The 20273-nt window shown below is 44.7% G+C and overlaps 1 protein-coding gene across 1 annotated transcript in view; it reads left to right on the top strand.

Moving 5' to 3' along the window:
• The window catches only part of LOC102572501 (sodium channel protein type 5 subunit alpha), a 123764-nt gene that overhangs the window by 36468 nt on the left and 67023 nt on the right, over window positions 1-20273 (top strand). Inside the window, 5 exon segments of the mRNA XM_059729367.1 lie at window positions 7997-8099; window positions 8987-9225; window positions 12202-12360; window positions 13537-13887; window positions 15291-15647. Of these exon segments, the coding sequence (XP_059585350.1) occupies window positions 7997-8099; window positions 8987-9225; window positions 12202-12360; window positions 13537-13887; window positions 15291-15647 (1209 nt within the window).

Below are 20273 nucleotides of genomic sequence, written 5' to 3'. Positions count from 1 at the left end.
TCACCAGGATCTGGGGGAATGTCTGTTCACTAGAGCGCCCCAAGGGATGACAAAATCGAACATTTATAAACTCCTGCAAGACCGTTTCAGGCTGGACAAAAGGAAGAATTTCTTCACTGTCTGAGCCTCCAAGGTCTGGAACAGCCTGCCATCAGAGGTGGTTCAAGCACCTACACTGAACGCCTTCAAAAGAAATTTGGATGCTTATCTTGCTGGAATCCTATGACCCCTGCTGACTTCCTGCCCCTGGGGCAGGGGGCTGGACTCGATGAACTTCTGAGGTCCCTTCTAGCCCTAATGTCTATGAAATCTATGAAATAAACTCCCCATTTCTTCAAAATTGCAGCTGCATGAAATTGGCTGATATGTGCTGCTTTCTCCTCTCCCTCCATTACCACTTTGCATGTCACACTAATGTATTTCACACAGGTGAACTAGTCCAGCAGCCTGCATTCCTCCATCTCTCTTACTTCATACAATTCAGCTCTAGCCAACTTTTCTCTTTTGGCATTCCAGAAGAGCACACAAATTTCCTTCTGTACTTTTGTAATCTGCCACCATGTTGGTAGAAACACAATCTCCATATATAGAGTAATCAGCACAGCCTTAAAGGCCTTAGTAGAGCCTTAAATGCCACTTTTCTGGCAAAGGATAGTATCCTCCCAGACCATAACCAAAATATTTGCCATAGCCTTTCCATTACCTTTTCCCATGTTGTATTAACTTTTCCTTTGTCATCCACCAGGATCCCTAACATTCTGATTTCTCTCTCTCTTATTTGAAGGCCAAACATCTCCAAGTCCCTCCAATTCACCATTCCCCTTATGGTTCTCTTTGATCTATTTAGTTTAGCTCCTGTTGCTTCTCCATACTCTGATCTATGCTTTAGTACCCTTTCCATTGAAAGTCTATCTCAAACTACTGTATTTATATCATCCATGTATTGCATGCATTTTATCTCACCCCATCCCAGTATCATTACTTCGTTTTTGACCTTGTCTTATTCTTTGTGCTAATGGTTCCATGCTGCACACAAACAGTAGTGGTGACAGGGAGAAACCTTGTCTCATCTCTGTATAAATTTTAAAGACCCTGCTTAGATGGCCATTAATTTGGACTTGAATTTCTGCTTCTTTATCCAACAGCTTTATCCAACATATAAATTTCCCTGGAAACCTCATTTTCTTAGCATCTCGAATATGTCATTATGATTACATAATTATACTTGGTACAACTTGAGAGAGTCCAGAGAAGGGCCACCCATATGATCAGAGACTTGCATGGCAAGCCATACGAGGAAAGGCTGAGGGACCTGGGACTCTTCAGCCTGAAAAAGAGAAGGCTGAGAGGGGACTTGGTAGCAGTTTACCGCTATGTCAAGAGAGTACATCAGGGGCTTGGTGAACAACTGTTCAGGGGGGATGATGCTCAGGGACAACCAGCATGGGTTCATTAGGGGCAGGTCCTGTCAGACCAACCTGATTGCCTTCTATGATCAGTTCACAAAATCATTGGACGCAGGTGTTGCGGTGAATGTAGTCTTTCTGGACTTCAGGAAGGCCTTTGACACTGTCTCCCACCCCATTCTCATTAAAAAGCTAGGTGACTATGGCATTGATGCCTACACAGTCAGATGGGTCACAAATTGGCTGAGGGACTGCACCTAGAGAGTGGTGGTGGACGGGTCATATTCGACCTGGAGGGAAGTGGGCAGTGGGGTTCCCTGGGGCTCGGTCCTTGGGCCCGCACTGTTTAATCTCTTTATTAGCAACTTAGATGAGGGGGTGAAAAGCACCTTGTTCAAATTCACTGACAACACCAAGATCTGGGGCGAGGTGGGCACGCTAGAAGGGAGGGACAGGATGCAGCTGGATCTGGACAGTTTACAGGGATGGGCGAATGAGAATAGGATGGGATTCAATACTGACAAGTGCAGAGTGCTGCACTTGGGCAGTAAGAACCAGCAGCATACCTATAGGCTGGGGAACTCTCTTCTCGAAAGCTCAGTGGCAGAAAGAGACCTTGGAGTCATTATCGATTCCAAGATGAACATGGGTCGCCAATGTGAGGACATGGTCAGTAAGGCCAACTGCACCTTTTCATGCATCCACAGATGCTTCACAAGCAGGGCCAAGGAGGTGATCCTCCCCCTCTATGCAACACTGGTCAGGCTGCAGTTGGAGTACTGCATCCAGTTCTGGACGCCGCACTTCAGGAGGGATGTGGCCAGCATCAAGAGGGTCCAGAGGAGGGCCACTTGCATGATCTAGGAGCGGCAGGGCAGACCCTATGAGAAGAGGCTATGGGACCTGAACCTGTTCAGCCTCCACAAGAGAAGGCTGAGAGGGGACCTGGTGGCCATCTACAAACTTACCAGGGGGGACCAGCGAGGTATGAGAGAGACCCTGTTCACCCGAGCACCTCCCGGAGTAACAAGGAATAACGGCCATAAGTTGCTAGAGAGTAGGTTCAGGCTGGACATTAGAAGACACTACTTCACAGTCAGGGCAGCTAGGATCTGAAACCAACTTCCAAGGGAAGTAGTGTTGGCTCCTACCCTGGGGGTCTTTAAGAGGAGGCTTGATAATTACCTATCTGGGGTCATATGAGCCCTCTTTTCTCCCCTGCCCAGGGCAGGGAGTCGGACTTGATGATTTACTTAGGTCCCTTTCGACCCTACCAACTATGAATCTATGAAAACTTCTTTACGGTCAGGGTGTCCAGACTGTGGAATAAGCTCCCACCAGAAGTGGTGCAATTGCCTGCCCTGGAAATCTTCAACAGGAGACTGATTAGTCATCTTGCTGGGGTCACCTGACCCCACCTGTCTTTCCTGCCTAGTGCGGGAGGCTGGGCCCAATGATCTTCCGAGGTCCCTTCTAGCCTCACAACCTATGAATCTATGAATGATCCACTCTGCAATATGCTGTTTCTAAATCTAAGTTTGCTATAACTGCATTTGTTTTTCTATCTTGGATGTGAGACCATGCATCTCTATTCACTCTGATTACTTTGGAGATCCTCCTACCTGGTACTGTGCATACTTGGTCTTCATGTATTATCTTTTGGAGGCTTCTCCTCACCCTCAAAGCCAGTGTCTTGAACATTAACTTATAGTCCATATTAAGGAGTATAATAGGTCTCCAGTTTTTCAGGAGTTCCTTCTCCCCTTTCTTGAAGAGTAAGATCACAACATGTCTTGTAGAATCTTTCCTGTTTCTGCTGTTTCCTCAAACACTTCCACTATATCCTACCCTTCCCATGCCCAAAACTCCTCATAAAATTCCATAGGCAGTCCATCTGCTCCTGATGATTTCCCTCTTTTACAGGTTTTTGAGCACTCCTCCACTTCCTTTAAACTTATCTTTTCATCCATCTTCTTTGCTTCCTCCTACTTTACTTTCTCTTCAGTGTCTTCCAAGAAATCCTTCGTCTTCTTCCTCTCTGTTTCCTTCTTCTGGTATAGCTCTTAATAAAATCTTCTCATCACCTTCAACACCTCCTCCTGCTTTTTCACTTAGGTGTACCATCTTCTTACACTGCTATAAGCTGTCCTTTTGCCTCAGTCACTCTGGCTGAAAAGTATCGAGACCACTCTTCATTTTCTCCCCAACCAGTGTGCTTGTGCTAAGAATATTTTCTCTCTTGTCCAGGTTTCTAACTCTTGCCTTGTTACTTCTAGCTTGCTTCCTTGTGTGGCTTCCTTTATCAGCTCCTGCATCTTTCTTTGCAGCTATCTTAGCACTTTCAATCCTCGGACTTCCTTCCTAAAGAACTCTCTCGTCCTCTTCTTCATCATCATCCACTATTCCCTGGTACTTCCTAAATACTTCTTCAGTTTTCACCAGCCCTCATACTGTCTCACGTACACTTGACATATCTCTTCATGTAACAGCTGCACGTTTTAACTTTCACATTGTCTTCCCTCTTACAGCACTCTGACCAAGACTCATTTCCACCTTCAGCATCCAATGATCACTAAAAGCCACATGTATGGTTTCTTTCTTCCTTACCCCTATTTCTTTTGATACAAGCACAAGCTGTGACAGCACAGGGCCAGGGTTTCCATGGAAGCTAGCCTCAGCAGTGCTAGCAGGGTGAGGAGCTGCTCTGGGGCTGGGATCTTATTGGCAATGACAGTGTGATCTGAAACTGGGCAGAGCTACAATCTGCTGCTCACACGCCTCAGGCAGGGGTGTGCAGGCAGTGGATCATGGCTCTGCCCCATCTCTGGACCACACTGTCATCACTGCAAGATCCCGGTCCAGGCCCCAGAGAAGCTCCCCACCCAGCTGTGCACCCTGCCAGTGCTGCTTTGGGGCACCTATGATACAATCATACACCTATGATGTGCAAATAATGAACTAAATGTTGTCACCTGTTTTAAAAACCAGGATCTACTTTTTCTCAGATTTTGGAACAGTAGGAGTGGAAATAGACCTCACTTTTCCTTGCCTTTGTACAGCCATAATTTTTTTTATGGCAGCACAGACGTGACACAAACAGATATTCATACCCTTTGTTGTACCACAAATGCCCAAAATTTGTGACAGTGACAAAAGTAGTAATGGATTGTGCCATTTTATTGCAGCAGATGTCTGTTTACTTGGTAGTGGGAAAGTGTGGGCAGCCTGAACTTCCTACACTTTCCAGCCACCCGGGGCAGGTGCTCCACAGGTTTGAGAAGTCTGATTCTGTGCACTCCAGGGCATTCCCAGGCTAGGTTGAGCCCCTGCCAAGCCTTAAGCAGGGAATGTTCCGGGTTCTGCACTGGGAAGACATGCCTGGGCTTTCCCTGCGTAACAAAACGTGCCCCCCAGATGTTGTTTTAAGTAGGGAAAGCCCGAGCTTTCCCTGCTTAAAGAGACCTGCCCTTAGAATCTCTCTGATGCGTCTTCTTAATCAGGGAACCTCAGGCATTGCCTGCTTGAAGAAACATGCCCCCTGGAGGTGTACCATGCTGATCCATATCTCTATGTGAAGCACAGGGTGGCACAGGACCTACTGCAGGTCCCAGGATGGAGGTAGGGAGTGCTAGGAATTCCTTGGTTCCCCCACCACCATGCTGGGGACCCACACTGACCCATGTTTCACCCAGGGGGACATCACAAGGCGGTGTGAGGCAATGAGAGAGATGGGGAATTCCCTGGCAAGGGGAACAAGTCACCCCTTGTTGTGCATTAGGCTCCTGGCCCTATGGGAGACAAGCAGCAATGTGCATTTCACCCAATAAAGCAGATGATACACTTCAGTTTGTTGATGGTTTTTTAAACTAAGAGATGGGATTTTCATGGCTTGATGGAAAACAAGGGTTAGAGCTGGGAATCGTTAGCATACTAATAGCATTAGTTAATCCTTATCATATACAACTGAAATCTTCAGTGCTAAAGTGTCTAAGTGTATACTGCAAATTCTCCAAGTTTTGCAGAATTAAACTTGCTGTAAGTTCTGGCTTTATTAAGTTTGTCATTATGTTCAAGGTCCTTGGAGGATCTTTGATTTTTTTAAAATGTAAGGCTTTTAAAGTCTGAGTTTTCTTTTATATAGTTAGTATTTTTCATTCTTTCCATTCACATACTGTAACTGAATATTTTAGAAGATGCTAAGAAATATATATATAGACTTTTTATTGGTTGATTAAATCTATGAAAGTGTGGGATAGAATTCAGTGTTCAGATTCAGGAGTTTTGAATGGGTCTGGCTAAATGGGCCTCTCCTGTTTGGAACAAGAAATGTTAAGAATGGGGTTCCACATTAGAGGGTTCATCCTGCCATGTACATCCTTAGATAAAAATAAAATCTTGGGCAAGTCATCTTCTGTTTTTGACATAAACACTCCATCTAATTTCCCATAATTCCAATAAAAAATGCTAAGGATGAGTATCAGAGATGACCTCTAATTTAGTAGGTACTTTTTCAAAAAGAACACCAGTTTTCCACTCTTATGAAACAAACCATACTTTTCAGTGGCAAGATCTTGGGCTCCCTAATATGGGGAATGATCAGATTTAAGTCTTTCCATTCCCTTAATCTAGAGTTTTAAAAGTAGACTGGGCAAAACATTAGAAAATGTATTGAAGGGAAAATCTTGTCTTTGGAAACAGATAAAACCTGAAAAATCCAAAAAGCCCTTTGAAATCAGAAAAGGTACAGGAACAAAGGTCATTTTAGTATTTTATTTTTAATTAATTTATTATCAATAATAACATTTTAATAAAATCTTTTGCTTACTGATGATAATGAGGAACTTGGACTTGTATATAAATCAAGTTCTGCTTAGTGTTTGAAGTCCTCAGAATATTTGACAAAGCTATTTAGTATCAGAATAATAACATTTAATATTGACTTAATATCAATTATAAGAGTTTCATTCCCTGAATAAAAATAATAAGGAAAATGCTCAACATTGTCTGGAATCTCATATTTTTGTATATACCTGAAATAATGATAGGATGAGTCCTTGCTCTGATTAAGCTTCTGCTTCCCTTTCTCTCTCCCTTCCCTCCTGTCACAACCTAAGGGTGTGATTTTTGTTTGTGTGCGCTTCGGCACTGCTAAATTATTTCCTGCCACTCGTAGCTTTCTTTGCAGGGTGCATTTCTTAGTTGCAAAAAGAGAAATGCACTGTGCAAGGAGTTCCCGCCACCCCCATGCAAATTTGTGTCCCACTATTGGCCAGTTCTAAATTATTCCTACGTGGTGGCTAGTGATTGGCTTGCTAGCCGTATAAGAGGTTTGAGTGGTTTCCGCCCAAGATGGAGGACTCCACAACCATCTGGAGAGAGAAAAAGAGAAAGAGGAGGGCTTCACGTCTCGTGAAGATCTCTAAGCGCTGTGGAGCCTATCGGACCCAGTGCGTGTACCTTAAGAAGGCTATAGGGGTCTGATCAACCTCTAGCCTCTCCCCGTCACCGCCTGATCCCTTGACGTACCCTTCCCTGCGTGCAAGTTCCACAGAACCTAGCAAACTTCATGTGAGTCTATTCAGAGCTCTTTGCTTCGAGTTATTTTCTTCAGTTGACACAATGGGCTCATGGTTTAGAGCCTTCAACCGGATGGGCTAGAAGGTTCATGGGAAGGAACTCTAGTCCGCCTCTCTTCTTTTCTGTCTGTAACTGCAACTCAAGCAAGTTTTCCTGCCTGCACTGCGACCATCTTCGGTGTAAGTAAAATAATCTTAAATCAACCACTAAGCGTCCGTGCCTAATTCTAGCCTGCCGCCTGCCTTCCCCGACCTGGCATGTCTGGGCTGCTGGCCACAGCCTGCCGCGCGAAAAACCCCCGAGGGCCTCGGACCACTCCCGGCCCGCACACCTCCCAAGAAATGCCAGCCTTAAGTACTGTGGATAATATCTTTTATTTCCTGGACCATCATGGCAATAACATCACTTCAAAACTGTGTTTAAGTATTGCATTCCTAAGTTTGCTACCAGCACATTATTGGGTAGTCCATCAATAGCTCCCACCTCCTTGACTGTCTTTGCTTTATTTACTTCCTTTCTAATGGTAGTCCTGAATCCTTCTGTTCTTTCCTAGTGCTGGTTCTGCACCCCAAAGGCTTAGCTACTTCCCTAAAGCCTGTATCTTCCTGTCTGTGCTTCTATATGATATGGAATTAATCTTTGATTAATATTTGAATACATTCCACATGAAGATTCAATTCTCTACAGGTTATCTCTGTTTCTTAATTCATTTGCAGGTATCAAATTTAGGCCTAAATTAGCAAATGGCCTAAATTAGCCATGTTTAATGTACATTAAGGGTATGCATGTGTAGATGTGAGCCCTTAATGTGCATTAACTCAGTCTAATGCTCATTGAAGTGTCATGTATACACACCCATAGAGATGCAAGTCGACTTCAGAATCCATGTTTAATAAGGCCCATTCACCTTACACTGCATGAAATAATTTAATGTTGACAAATAATTTAATGTTGACAGTTATCCATATGTGCTTCTTATTTTATCTTTATTTGTATTGTTTTCTGAACCAAAGAAGAAAATATTGACATCTTATGACGTATCACTGGACGCAGTTAATGATGCCTATCAAAGACAAAGGTTAATGAGTGCAGCCAGCATCATTACTGATAACATGAGTAAGTTCTGCTTCAGCATTCTTTACTGCACTCTTTGTCTAAGTTGGTTGGAAGGTTCAGAATGTCACTAATACATAATCAGAGAGAGGAAGTTAGCCTTGTTAGTCTGAAGTTATGCAGAAGGCAGGGTAGATTTGCATCTTATAAACTAAATCAGAGAGGTATAGCATAAGTTTTTGTAAGGAGGCTTCTGATGAAGTAAGTTCTCTGCTTCTGAGAGCTTATGCCATACCTCTATGACTTAATTGTCTATAAGGTACAAATCTATGCTGCCTTCTAATTAATACACAAAAACATGTTGTTTTAACAACAACTAGGCAGGCAAGGTTCTTTGGGCAGATGGTATATCTTTTATTAGACCAATTGAGTCGTTGGACCAAATAAGGTAGTTGGGTTACAAAGGTAGTTGGGCTACACTGCCTTTTTATCCATGGACATCAAACTGTGACATACCTTGGGTGCACTCAAACAGTCCCAACAGGAAAAAACTAAGTAGAGGTTTCATGAGCTTGTTGTTGGGGATGCTGACCCTAGATCAGTGGGTACACATATGTGACTCACAAAAAATAAACAAGTAACCTTTCTTTTTCTAATTTCACATTTGAAAAAAGTATCTGTAGCATATTCAGAAAATGCAATGCCTGCACAATGGTGGGTGACATCATTTGTGTGTGAAGGGCTTTGCTGATCTTGATCTTAAACTAAATGACTGAAAAGCCTCTGTAATGAGTGAATGATTTGACTATTGAACATGTATTCTTGGTCATTACTGGTGAGTTGGGAAATTAAAGGAAATACTCTGAGCTGGAGGTGATTGATTTTTTTGTCATATCATTTTGACTAATGATGACTTTATTGCCTTTTTTTTTTGCCTCCTTGTCATTTAGCATTGAAAAGATCAATATGGAAATGTCCTCCATCTTGGAATCGCTTTGCCCAAAAATATCTTATTTGGCAATGTTGTCCACTATGGATACGTATTAAAGAGAGCGTGAAGCTAATAGGAATGGATCCACTTACTGACCTCTTTTTCACTTTGTGTATTGTGGTAAATACTGTAGTGTTGGCACTAGAGCACCCCACTATGAACCAGAAGTACAAAGACTTGATTAATATAATCAATCATGTAAGTGAAGTATTATGATTATTATAGGAAGGGCTAAGAGCATTGTATATTATGCAGGTTGCCTGGCACTCCTAGTAGTGCAGAGGTGTCAAACTTGCTGGAACAGGGAGCTATAGGCTTCTGTTACTTTAAGGAGAGGTCACAGCAGGCCAAGCTTGCAGTGTATGGGAGGCAGCTGGGCAAAGGCTAGCTGCTAGAACAGGAGCGGGCAATTATTTCAGGTGGAGAGCCACTTACCGAATTTTGGCAAGCTGTTGAGGACTGCATGGGTAGCCCCACCCCCTGATGGGTGCCCAGCCCCCTGGTCACCATCTTATGACTGGAAGTCCTGCCCCATAACCCTGACCTTTACTACCAGAAGTCCCTCCCCTTCTGGAAGTACTCCTTTCAGCAAGGGGTTTTCCCACCTTGGAACCAGAAAAATACCAAATTATATTCTAAAAAAAACCATCTACAGCATTCATTAATTTGAGTTTAAAAAATATTTTTGTCCTGATTTACATGTGTTGATGTAGTGTACATAGAGGTGATCGTACAATAGCTTAAAATGAAGCCTTACTCTTGTATATTGTGGGAGGTGCGTATAGTCTTGTGGGGAGGCTATGGAGGTGTGGGTATGTGGGGGAGGTTGGGTATGGGGTTTTTGGGTGGCTCTGTGTGGGGGAGGGGGTGTGAGGAGGTGTGAGTGTGGGAGTCTGTGTGTATGGCATTCGAGGGGGGGTGTGGGTGCATGTGCATGTTGGGGTATACATGTTCACCCTATGAACACACACACACACACACACGCACACTGCCTGCCCCTGCCTGCCTGCACACCCACACACACGCTGCTCCTGCCTACATACACCAACTGCCCCTGTTTATGCGCACATGCATACACATACACATATACTGGCATGACCCCATGCTACCCGGTACAGTGATACTCCCCAGTACAGCTATGTTGTGTTAGCCATGTGGTGCCATAGCAGGGCAGGGGAGGAAGAGAGTGAAATGGCTGGGGGTGGGGTGGGGTGGGGCTGGGCTGCTCAGTCCTGCAGAGGGTCCCTCCGGGGTCTTACTGCCCCTGGCTCCTGTCAGCTTTGACAGGCAGCCGGGGCAAATGAATATTAATTTACCAATTTTTTTAGGGGCCCTGCAGGCCAGATCAAATCACCTGGCAGGCTGGATCCAGCCACTGTGCTAGTAAGTAAGCAGGCCAGAGACAGCAAGGTTAGGCGCTACCAGTGGGGAGTGACTATCCTGGTGCTAGCTGCACTTCAGTAAGCAGCCAAGGGACAAACCTACAGGTAGTCCAGAAATAAAAAGGCTGCAAGCAGGCTTTAAGCTGCAGCAGAGGAAGACAGGGTAGCCATTAAGCCAGGGATTGGCAATTAGTTTGGATGGAGAGCCGCTTACTGAGTTTTGGCAAGCTATCGAGGTCCGCATGAAAGGCAGCCAGGGGCAGATAAATATTAATTTTCTAAATTTTTTAGGGGCTCCGTGGGCCAGATAGAATGGCCTGACAGGCCATATCTGTCCTGTGAGCCGCATTATGCCCACCCCTTCATTAAGCCAAGGGGGAAACCCTTGTGGGTGGCTGGAAAGCGAGATGACAGGAAGGGGTGGTGCTTTGGGTCACATAAGCTAAGTGCCTGAAACACAACAGCCCATCTGGCCATGCATGATGCAGGGAGAGGAGCTCCTGGGGGAGACAGATGCAGGAGATGGACCAGCAGCCACCTAAGCTACCCAGGAGAGCTGGAAGGAGAGAGCTAAGGGGGACTTGTGGCTTGTGGTGTGGGAGGAACTAAAGTAGAGTGAATGTTAGTTGTGCAGCAGTTTGCTTGTATTTATGTTGTGATTCAGCTTGACACTGGAGGACAAGGTCATGGCTGTAGGGCAGGATGGAGCCATGGAGGGGTGCCTGTAGGGCAGATCCAACACAGGGCACAGGGCAGCAGCAGCTGTCATGCAATAGTGTCCACAGCCACCACAGCAGAGACAGCTACAGTGCACCACCAGCAGCAGGCCAGGTGGCTGCCAGGTGATTGAAAGTTTTGTCAGATAACCCTTGTACACCCCACTGCCTCTGAGGATCATGTCCATTGGAGCCCCAGGGGCCCAGATTTGTAGCAGGGCACACCCACTGCTGAACATGCCCCCAAACTCCATGGCATGCTGGTTGTCCTGCTGGCCAGATAGAATGGCTCTATGGGCCAGATCCAGCCCCTGACCCTATGTTTGACACCCCTGTTCTAGGGCAAGGTTTTTAGTTGCTTATAATTTTGCCAAACTTAGACTATTTGGGCTGAATTTTTCTGTACTGAGAGACTGCCTTATCTGAAAATTTCCCCTGCCAAAATTCATTGTAAAATAGTTCAGCTTGTTGCCGAGGGTGAGACAAGGGAAAAATCAATTGTTTTTTAATCTTGAAACCCTTTCTTTTGAAAGTTCTGGCAGCCCTATGATCTGGAGTAAGGACTTATCTCTGTTTGTCAGAGAGATGGCTTTTATAGTTCTTGCAAAAAGCTATTCAAATCTGGCCAAGCTCTATGCCTTTGAAAAACCACAGCTTGTACATGCTCAGTAGAGTTTGACAAGAACTAGGATCAGAATCCTGAGGATTTGAGACTGGGACAAGGAGTCAACAGTAGTACTAGGACATGAGCAACTTGATGGTAATGGGGAAGTGGTCAAATTTGGAGGGGAATGGATAGAAGAATTGTTGCTTATAGGGTAAATTTCCCTCCAGACCCTCAAATGTAATCCATGATTCCTGAGCCTTGCTATTCCTTTGTGTCAGCAAGTGTCTACTGAACCCTCAGAAATTGCACTGTACCTCCTCCACCATTGGGCTACAGCAAAAATTATGGCATCCTTCTTCCTGAGCAAATGAGTGTGGAGACATAATTTGATCTTATAAAGAGACAATCCTGCCAGGAAGCATGATTGTATTGCCTTTTATACTGACATCAGTTTGTTTCCCTTTTACAGGTCTTCACTGGAATTTTTACAGCAGAAATGATCTTGAAAATGATTGCTCTAGACCCCTACTACTATTTTCAAGAGCACTGGAATATTTTTGACAGCTTAATTGTTGTGTTAGGCCTAATGAGCATACCTAAAGAAATAAACCTGTCATTTCTCAAATTGGTAATAAATCCTCTTCTTCTGTTTCACAACATGATAAACTTTTTATATGGATCTGTAAAAAGATTTCCCTCAAATAATTTTATTTTTAGATTGGTGAATAGCTATTGCTGAACATTTTAGACTAGATCCATGTGACTATTTGTGTCTAAATTCTTTAATGATTTTATAACCGTGTACTCAAACAGATTATCAATAAATAAACAAGAATATTAAATTAGATCAGGGTATCAAACATACAGCCTGCAGTCTTGATTTGCCCTGTGGGGCTTTTCACTACAGCTGCCAACAACCAAGGCATTTAACACTGCCAAAGTTTTGTTTCTGGAGCTGCCAGAGTTGCAGTGTTGGCGTGGCCAGCATGCAAGAGGTGAACACCACTGCTGAATTTAGTGGTTTCAGTTATGGCTGGCAATTGAAATCTACATAATTCACCCACTGGGTACATTCTGTATTGACACTACTACTGTGGCAGTCATGTTAGCAGAAGTTCAGTGGTAGCAGTATTAACTTCTTGGCTGCTGATGCCAACACAGTAGTGCTTGTTGCCCAGAGAGAAGCCCTACAGTCTGGATCCAGAGGTGGGTTGTCAGGCCCTTGAGAGGCCCTATGGTCCACACCTGGCCCACCAACCCATTTGCTTTGTTAGATAAAGCCAACATCACATTCAAGTGTTTCCTAAATGGTTTATGTGGGAATCTACAAACCTTCTGTCACTGTTGGAGTCTCTCCTGAAGATTCCAACTCTGGTCAGGATATGGACCTCCATAACTTTTCTCTGCAGAATGGGAATCAGCTCTGTTACTTCAAAACTAGTATTCAAGCGGTCCTCTTTTTAACTTGCAAATGGATACACACACACACATACATACACACACACACACGTGTGTGTGTGTGTATGGACCTTGGTATATATATTTAGAGCAAGGGTCCTTAAAAGTACTCAAATATCAATTTAAACAAAAAATTTCAAACCAACTTTTCAAATGTTCTTTTTCTGTCTCAAGATCTAGTTCAGACAGTGAAAAATTGTAGAGCAAAGCAGTCATTTCTTTTCTGAGTAAACAATTTCCCCCTCTCAAAAATTTAGACTATAGTTTATTTTTAGAAGTTCAATGTTATAAATATAGTATCTGATTTTCTGCTACCTGATGCTGTTCTATTGTGTTTTATCTACAGCTGAGAATCTTCAAATTGGCAAAATCCTGGCCGGCCTTAAATAAGCTTATGAAAATAATTTTGAAGTCATTTGGTGCCTTGAGTAACCTCACTCTGGTTTTGATTATCACCGTGTTTATTTTTGCTGTAGTAGGAAAACAGGTTTTGGGAAGCTATTATGAGAATAGTACTCGAATAAGTACAGATGGGAAGTTACGCTGGCATATGAAAGATCTCTCTCATTCATTACTTATTGTATTCCGAATTTTATGTGGAGAATGGATTGAAACCATGTGGGAATGTATGGAAGTGGCTGGGAAAGCACGGTGTCTTCCTGTCTTCCTGACAGTCCTGGTGATAGGAAATCTAGTGGTGAGTTTTAAATAATTTTGTTTTTCAAATGTATACAAATGTACTTTCACATCTCTTTTCCCAGAAAGTATAAATGATCTCCAAGGCAAATATGTCCTCCTTTGAACTAATGTTTTGGTTACATAATGGTCAAAATATGTGCAGTAAATCAATGTGATACAACAGGGATGTTAAACAGACGGCCTGTGGAGCCACTCTATCAAGAAGTTGTGGGGTATGGCTGCGGGGGAATGGTCTGCTGCAGAATCCGGGGCACTTAGGCTTCAGTGGACATGGCAGTCGATAGCAGGTGGACAAGCAAGGGCTGCACAGCCCTGGTCACCCTCTGGTCACTTCACCTGTTGTCATATTGTGGCTGTACTCCCCAGCTGCTGGACCCTGCCACATGCCCCATACTGGAGCTGGATCCACTGTAGCACAGGGCATGCAGCAGCAACAGCTCCAGCAAAGGGCACGCAGTGGGGGCTGGAGCCACAGCTATGTTCTGTGTCCAAGCCAGAGCTGCCACTGCCACCACCATCAAAAGGCTGGGGTTAGAACAGGGGCTTAGTGCCGTAGCAAGTGTGGGGTGAGCAGGGCAACTGCCCCAGGTGCCAAAGCTAAGGAAGTGCCAACAGGCACTGCCCAGCCAAGTCAAGGTGCAGGATGGAGTTGTTAGCGGCTCATTTTGGGGGCCGCAGGGACAAGGGGAGGGCGGCTCCCCCTGCTGCATGCACTCCTGGCAAGCATGTGTGCCCACCCACTCTCCGATTTGTGCACGGGGTGAGTGTGGGCTGCCACTGCGGGCCTTGCCCCAGGCGCAGAACTTTGGAACCTTGTGGTCTGGATCCAGCTCAGGGCACAAGGTGAATTTGACCCTCCCCTCCTCATCTTACAGTATACAGTGTATTATATAAGATCTATGGATTTAGTAATTGTGTCTATAGCCCTTTCTTTTTTTCTTTTTTTTTGAGGGGGGCAGGGGGGTGGGGGGTTATGATGGCTAAGTGGCCAAACCACTTCATGAGCCTTACACTTCTTCATTTCTATTTCCTTCACTTTTAGCAAGCTAGAGGAACTAGATTTTCTTATCCACTTGGTTTCGTCTATATCTGATGTATGATATAACTTATCCCTGCCTCCTTTGTAACCATATTGTTTGTTTGCTTTCTTACCTTTCCATACTTTTTGTCTTTATGGAGTATCATTAAACTATGCCTTTTTGGATCTAACTAAACTAAATTCACATATTATAGATTAATTCAATAAATTAAAAAAAAACAGGAGAAAAATATGTTACTATGCTGATTCAAGAATGAGAGAGTTTTGGGTAATTTTAATTTTTAAAAAATCAAGGTTTTCTAAGGCTGTTTTTTCAATTAAAACAATTTCTTCAACTTACTTTTGCTTTCGTTTGTCTTAAGGTACTCAACTTGTTCATTGCCCTGCTCCTGAGTTCTTTCAGTAGTAACACCCAGACAACACCAGAAGGGACTGAAATGAAACTTCAGCTTGCTTTTGATCGTATTTACAGTGGTTTGCAGTTCATGAAACGCATCATATCGGATCAAATTGGCAAAATACTGAGACAAGAGCTGACACTGCAAGCCTGTCAGAAGGCTAAAATGAAAGCAACTGCCCCAGCCATGAAGATGTATGAGGATTTTGTGATGGATACTAAAACATCTGTCTGTGTCCCCATTGCTGAGGAAGACCTGTACAGCATGGAGTATGATGATTCATGCAGCATGTACTCCACAGAAATGGAGTATGGAAAATGGGTAAGAAATGTCAGTGTTTTGACATTCTTTCATACATTTACCTTTGAAAAATAGTCTGTGGGACTTAACAGTAAACAGTAAGCTGGGTCTTTAATCATTTTGTTCTGTCATTTCTATATGCTTAATACTTTAATCAATGTACAAGATGGACTTCATTCCCATTCCAGCCACATACCTGTTCTTTAATTTGATTTAAACTTGCTATATTTGTTTTGAATATCTTCATAGATTTCATAGATGTTAGGGCTGGAAGGGACCTCGAAGATCATAAAGTCCAGCCCCCTGCCTCAGGGGCAGGAAGTCAGCTAGGGTCAAAGGACCATAGCAAGATAAGAGTTCAAACGTTTCTTGAAAGAATCCAGAGTAGGTGCCTGTACCACATTTGGAGGGAGTCTATTCCAGGTCTTGGGGGCTTGGACAGTAAAGAAATGTTTTCTTATGTCCAGTCTAAAATGGTCTTGTAGGAGTTTATGACCATTGGTCCTTGTTTTTCCATGGGGTGCTCTGGTGAACAGACTTTCTTCCAGATCCTGATGAACACCCCTTATGTACTTATAGGCAGCCACCAGGTCCCACCTGCGCCTACGCTTTTCCAGGCCGAAGAGTACCATGGCTCTCAGCCTCTCTTCATAAGGCCTATTCTCTTGCCCTCCGATCATGCACATGGCTCTCCTCTGAACTCTCACAAGCATCTCCACATCCTTCTTGAATTGCGGAGCCCAGAATTGGATGCAGTACTCCAGTTGCGACCTCACCAAGGCTGAGTGCAGTGGGAGGATGACATCCTGAGATTTACTTGAGAAGCATCTATAGACACAAGCCAGGGTTTTGTTTGCTTTGCTAGCAGAGACATCACATTGAAGGCTCATATTCATCTTGTGGTCAATAATGACCCCCAAGTCTCTTTCAGCATTGGTGCTAGTGAGTGTAGCACTGCCAAGCCTATAAGTATGCTGTGGGGTTTTTTCCCCAAGGTGGAATACCTTGCATTTATTGGTATTGAACATCATCAGGTTTGTGTCTGTCCACTTACTAATCTTATCCAAGTCAGCCTGGATCACTAGCCTATCCTCAGGTGTGGACGCTACGCCCCAAAGTTTAGTGTCATTGGCGAACATAGCCAGTGAGCTTCTGACACCAATGTTCACCTTGTTGATAAAGATGTTGAAGAGAACCTGTCCAAGGACAGAGCCTTGGGGGACACTACTGGTTATGGAGTGCCATAATGACTCACTGCCATTAACCACTACTCTCTGGGTCTAACCTCGGAGCCAATTATCCAGCCATTGGACTGTGGTGTAGCCGAGGCCACAGTTGGCCAGTTTTTCCATGAGGAGGTCATGGGAAACCAGATCAAAGCCTTTTTTAAAGTCCAGGTATATGACCTCAATCTCTTCTCCCTTGTCCAGGTGATACATCACCTGGTCATAGAAGGAGATGAGATTGATCAGGCAAGACCTACCTGTGACAAACCCATGCTGGCTATCCCTCAGGATGTTGCCCTCAGCCAGTTTGTTCAGAAGGTTCTCCTTGATAATTTTCTCAAGAACCTTACCAGGGATTGAGGTCAAGCTGATTGGCCTGTAATTACTGGGATCTACTTTCTGCCCTTTCTTGAAGATGGGTACCACATTGGTCTTCTTCCAGTCTTCAGGTACTTCACCTAAGTGCCATGAATTTTCAAATATTTTTGCCAATGATTGGGCTATGACACCCGTCAGCTCCTTGAGTTACCCTAGGGTGTAATCTGTCAGGATCAGCTGACTTAAAGGTGTCCAGCCTCTCAAGGTGATCCTTTACTAGATCAACAGTGATGCTAGGTATAAATACACCCTCACCCTGGCCACATTTTATTATATGAAAGAAAGATTTTCGTGGAAAACAGAAAGTTGTCAACATCCAGTTTGGCAGAGTTTCAGTGCAGAATGTTTAATTCATTGCTGTAAGATATTGAATATACTAACTGCTTTATAAAATTAATTGTCTGCATGAAAAGGGAGTAAATAATGTGCATATTGTTTTTTCTGGTTCCCTTGTAGCAATGTGAATAGAAGCAGCTACCTTTCTGCTTCCTTATTTGTCCAGTGGTTTCCACAGGAGAAGTGTTATTGATATTCCACTGTACTATACTTTCCCCCTCAATTTTCCCTTTGTTTTACATAATTCTGTTTTATCTCTATTTTCTCATGGCTAAACATCTTAAGTAAAGCTTGACCAAGAGAGAAATGTTGTTTATTCTTCTTTCTGTGCTGTTACTAATGGATGTGATTCAGAATCATTTGAGGGCAGATACTTTGAATCAGTGAGCTATTCATAAATTTACCACAATACTTAACTGAAATTCAAATTAGCACCCTGAAAATAAAGCAGGGGTTTTTTTACTCTTTCTTCTCTATGAAAACCTCAGATTTTTTTTTTAGGCCCCCAGTTTACTTTCTGGGATGTTTTGGACATCCTCTAACTCGGGGGCCCTGTCAGCCCAAGCTTCTCTTGGTCTGGTATCTGGTACCATGTAAACTAGTACAGCCTGTTCCATGTTTGGGCTGTCGGTGACTAAATCAGCACCCCTACCTGGACTAGCCTAAGTGAGAAGCAGGGATACTGGTTTTCTTTGATTTAAAAAAAAAATCACCAACTTTTGGTTGAAAAAAGTAACTCCAACCCCAACCAAAATCTAAATTCATACATATACAAATCCATTCATAAATACAAATCTATACATATATACATACATGTGTGTGTGTGAGTGTGTGTGTGTGTGTGTGCAGGAAACCCTTGCTATTCACAGGCTCGGCATTCACCGTTTCAAATATTCGTGAATGCCAAACCTGCATCTTACGTACACTTAAAGGAGCTCCTCAGGAGCTCCGCGCTTGCCACTGCCACACTCCTGCCACCACGCTTCTACCACTGCGCTCCTGCCACCGTCTCCAGTGCAGCCATGCCCCCACCCCCAGCCACTGGGGGCACAGCATTCATGAATGCAGGCAGCATTCATGAACACAGTGCCTTATTTGCGGATTTCACTATTTGCAGGGGATATGAGACAGTATCCCCCGCGAATGGTGAGGGTCGAGGGTCTCCTGTGTGTGTATATATATGTGTATGTGTGTGTGTGTGTGTGTGTGTGAGAGAGAGAGAGAGTGTGTGTGTGTATAGCATTATATGTATAGCATAATATTATAAGTATAGCCTAAAAAGAGAAAGCTGAAAGGGGACTTGGTAGCAGCTTACCACTACGTCAAGGAATACATCAACAACTGTTCACCAAAGCACCCTTGGGGAAAACCAGGAGTAATGGCCACAAACCCTTGGAAGACCATGTCAGGCTAAACTCTAGGAAAAATGTCTTCACAGTCAGGGTGTCCAGAACATGGAACTCCTTCCAGAGGTGGTGCAATTACCTACCCTGGAAAACTTCAAGAGGAGACTGGACATTCACCTTGCTGGGGTCACCTGACCCCAATTGTCTTTCCTGCCTGGTACAGGGGGGCTGGACCCAATGATCTTGTGAGGTCCCTTCCAGCCCCTTAGATAGATCGATATACACACTAGCAAAATGCCCACCATGAATGACGAGTGGGGGGGTGGGGACAAAGACCCAAGGAGGTGATACTTCCCCTCTATCGGGTGCTGGTCAGACCACAGTTGGAGTACTGCATGCAATTCTGGGTGCCACACTTCAAGAAGGATGCGGATAACCTGGAGAGGGTCCAGAGAAGGGCCACTCGTATGGTTAAGGGCTTGCAGACCAAGCCCTACGAGGAGAGACTAGAGAAACTGGACCTTTTCAGCCTCCGCAAGAGAAGGTTGAGAGGCGACCTTGTGGCTGCCTATAAGTTCATCACGGGGGCACAGAAGGGAATTGGTGAGTATTTATTCACCAAGGCGCCCCCGGGGGTTACAAGAAACAATGGCCACAAGCTAGCAGAGAGCAGATTTAGATTGGACATTAGGAAGAACTTCTTCACAGTTCGAGTGGCCAAGGTCTGGAATGGGCTCCCAAGGGAGGTGGTGCTCTCCCCTACCCTGGGGGTCTTCAAGAGGAGGTTAGATGAGTATCTAGCTGGGGTCATCTAGACCCAGCACTCTTTCCTGCTTATGCAGGGGGTCGGACTCAATGATCTATTGAGGTCCCTTCTGATCCTAACATCTATGAAACTATGAAATGTCTGGCCCTGCACCCTCTCCCTGCCGCTCTGGGTCCAGCCCCACTCCCTCCCACTGCTGCTCTAGGTCCTGCCCTGCTTCCCACCTCCCTGTTGCCACTCCAGGTTCTGCCCTGCTCCCCCCTCCTCCCACTCCCCCTGCTGCTCTGGGTCGTGCCCTACTCCACCCCCCCTTTCTGCCACTCTGCGCACAGGGGGTGCGTATTAGGTGGTTGCATGGGGGGAGTGACACGGGGCTGTGTGGCGTGGTGTGGGGAGTGGCCACAGTGTGGGGAGTGGTCGCTGGCTGCATGATGTGGGGAATGGCAACAGGGTGTGGTGCAGGGCACATGGGGGGGTCGTAGTGTATGACCTCGGGGCATGGCATGGGGAACAGCCATGGTGGGGGGGAGCAACCACTCGCTGTGGCCAGATGGTATGGGCAGCAGCCCCGAGGTGTGGTGTAGCATGCACAGGG

This window comes from Alligator mississippiensis, chromosome 5 (assembly GCF_030867095.1).
Source record: "Alligator mississippiensis isolate rAllMis1 chromosome 5, rAllMis1, whole genome shotgun sequence".
NCBI lineage: Eukaryota > Metazoa > Chordata > Crocodylia > Alligatoridae > Alligator > Alligator mississippiensis.
Note: the sequence above shows the minus strand (reverse complement) of the source record. Positions and strands in the feature narration are given on the sequence as shown.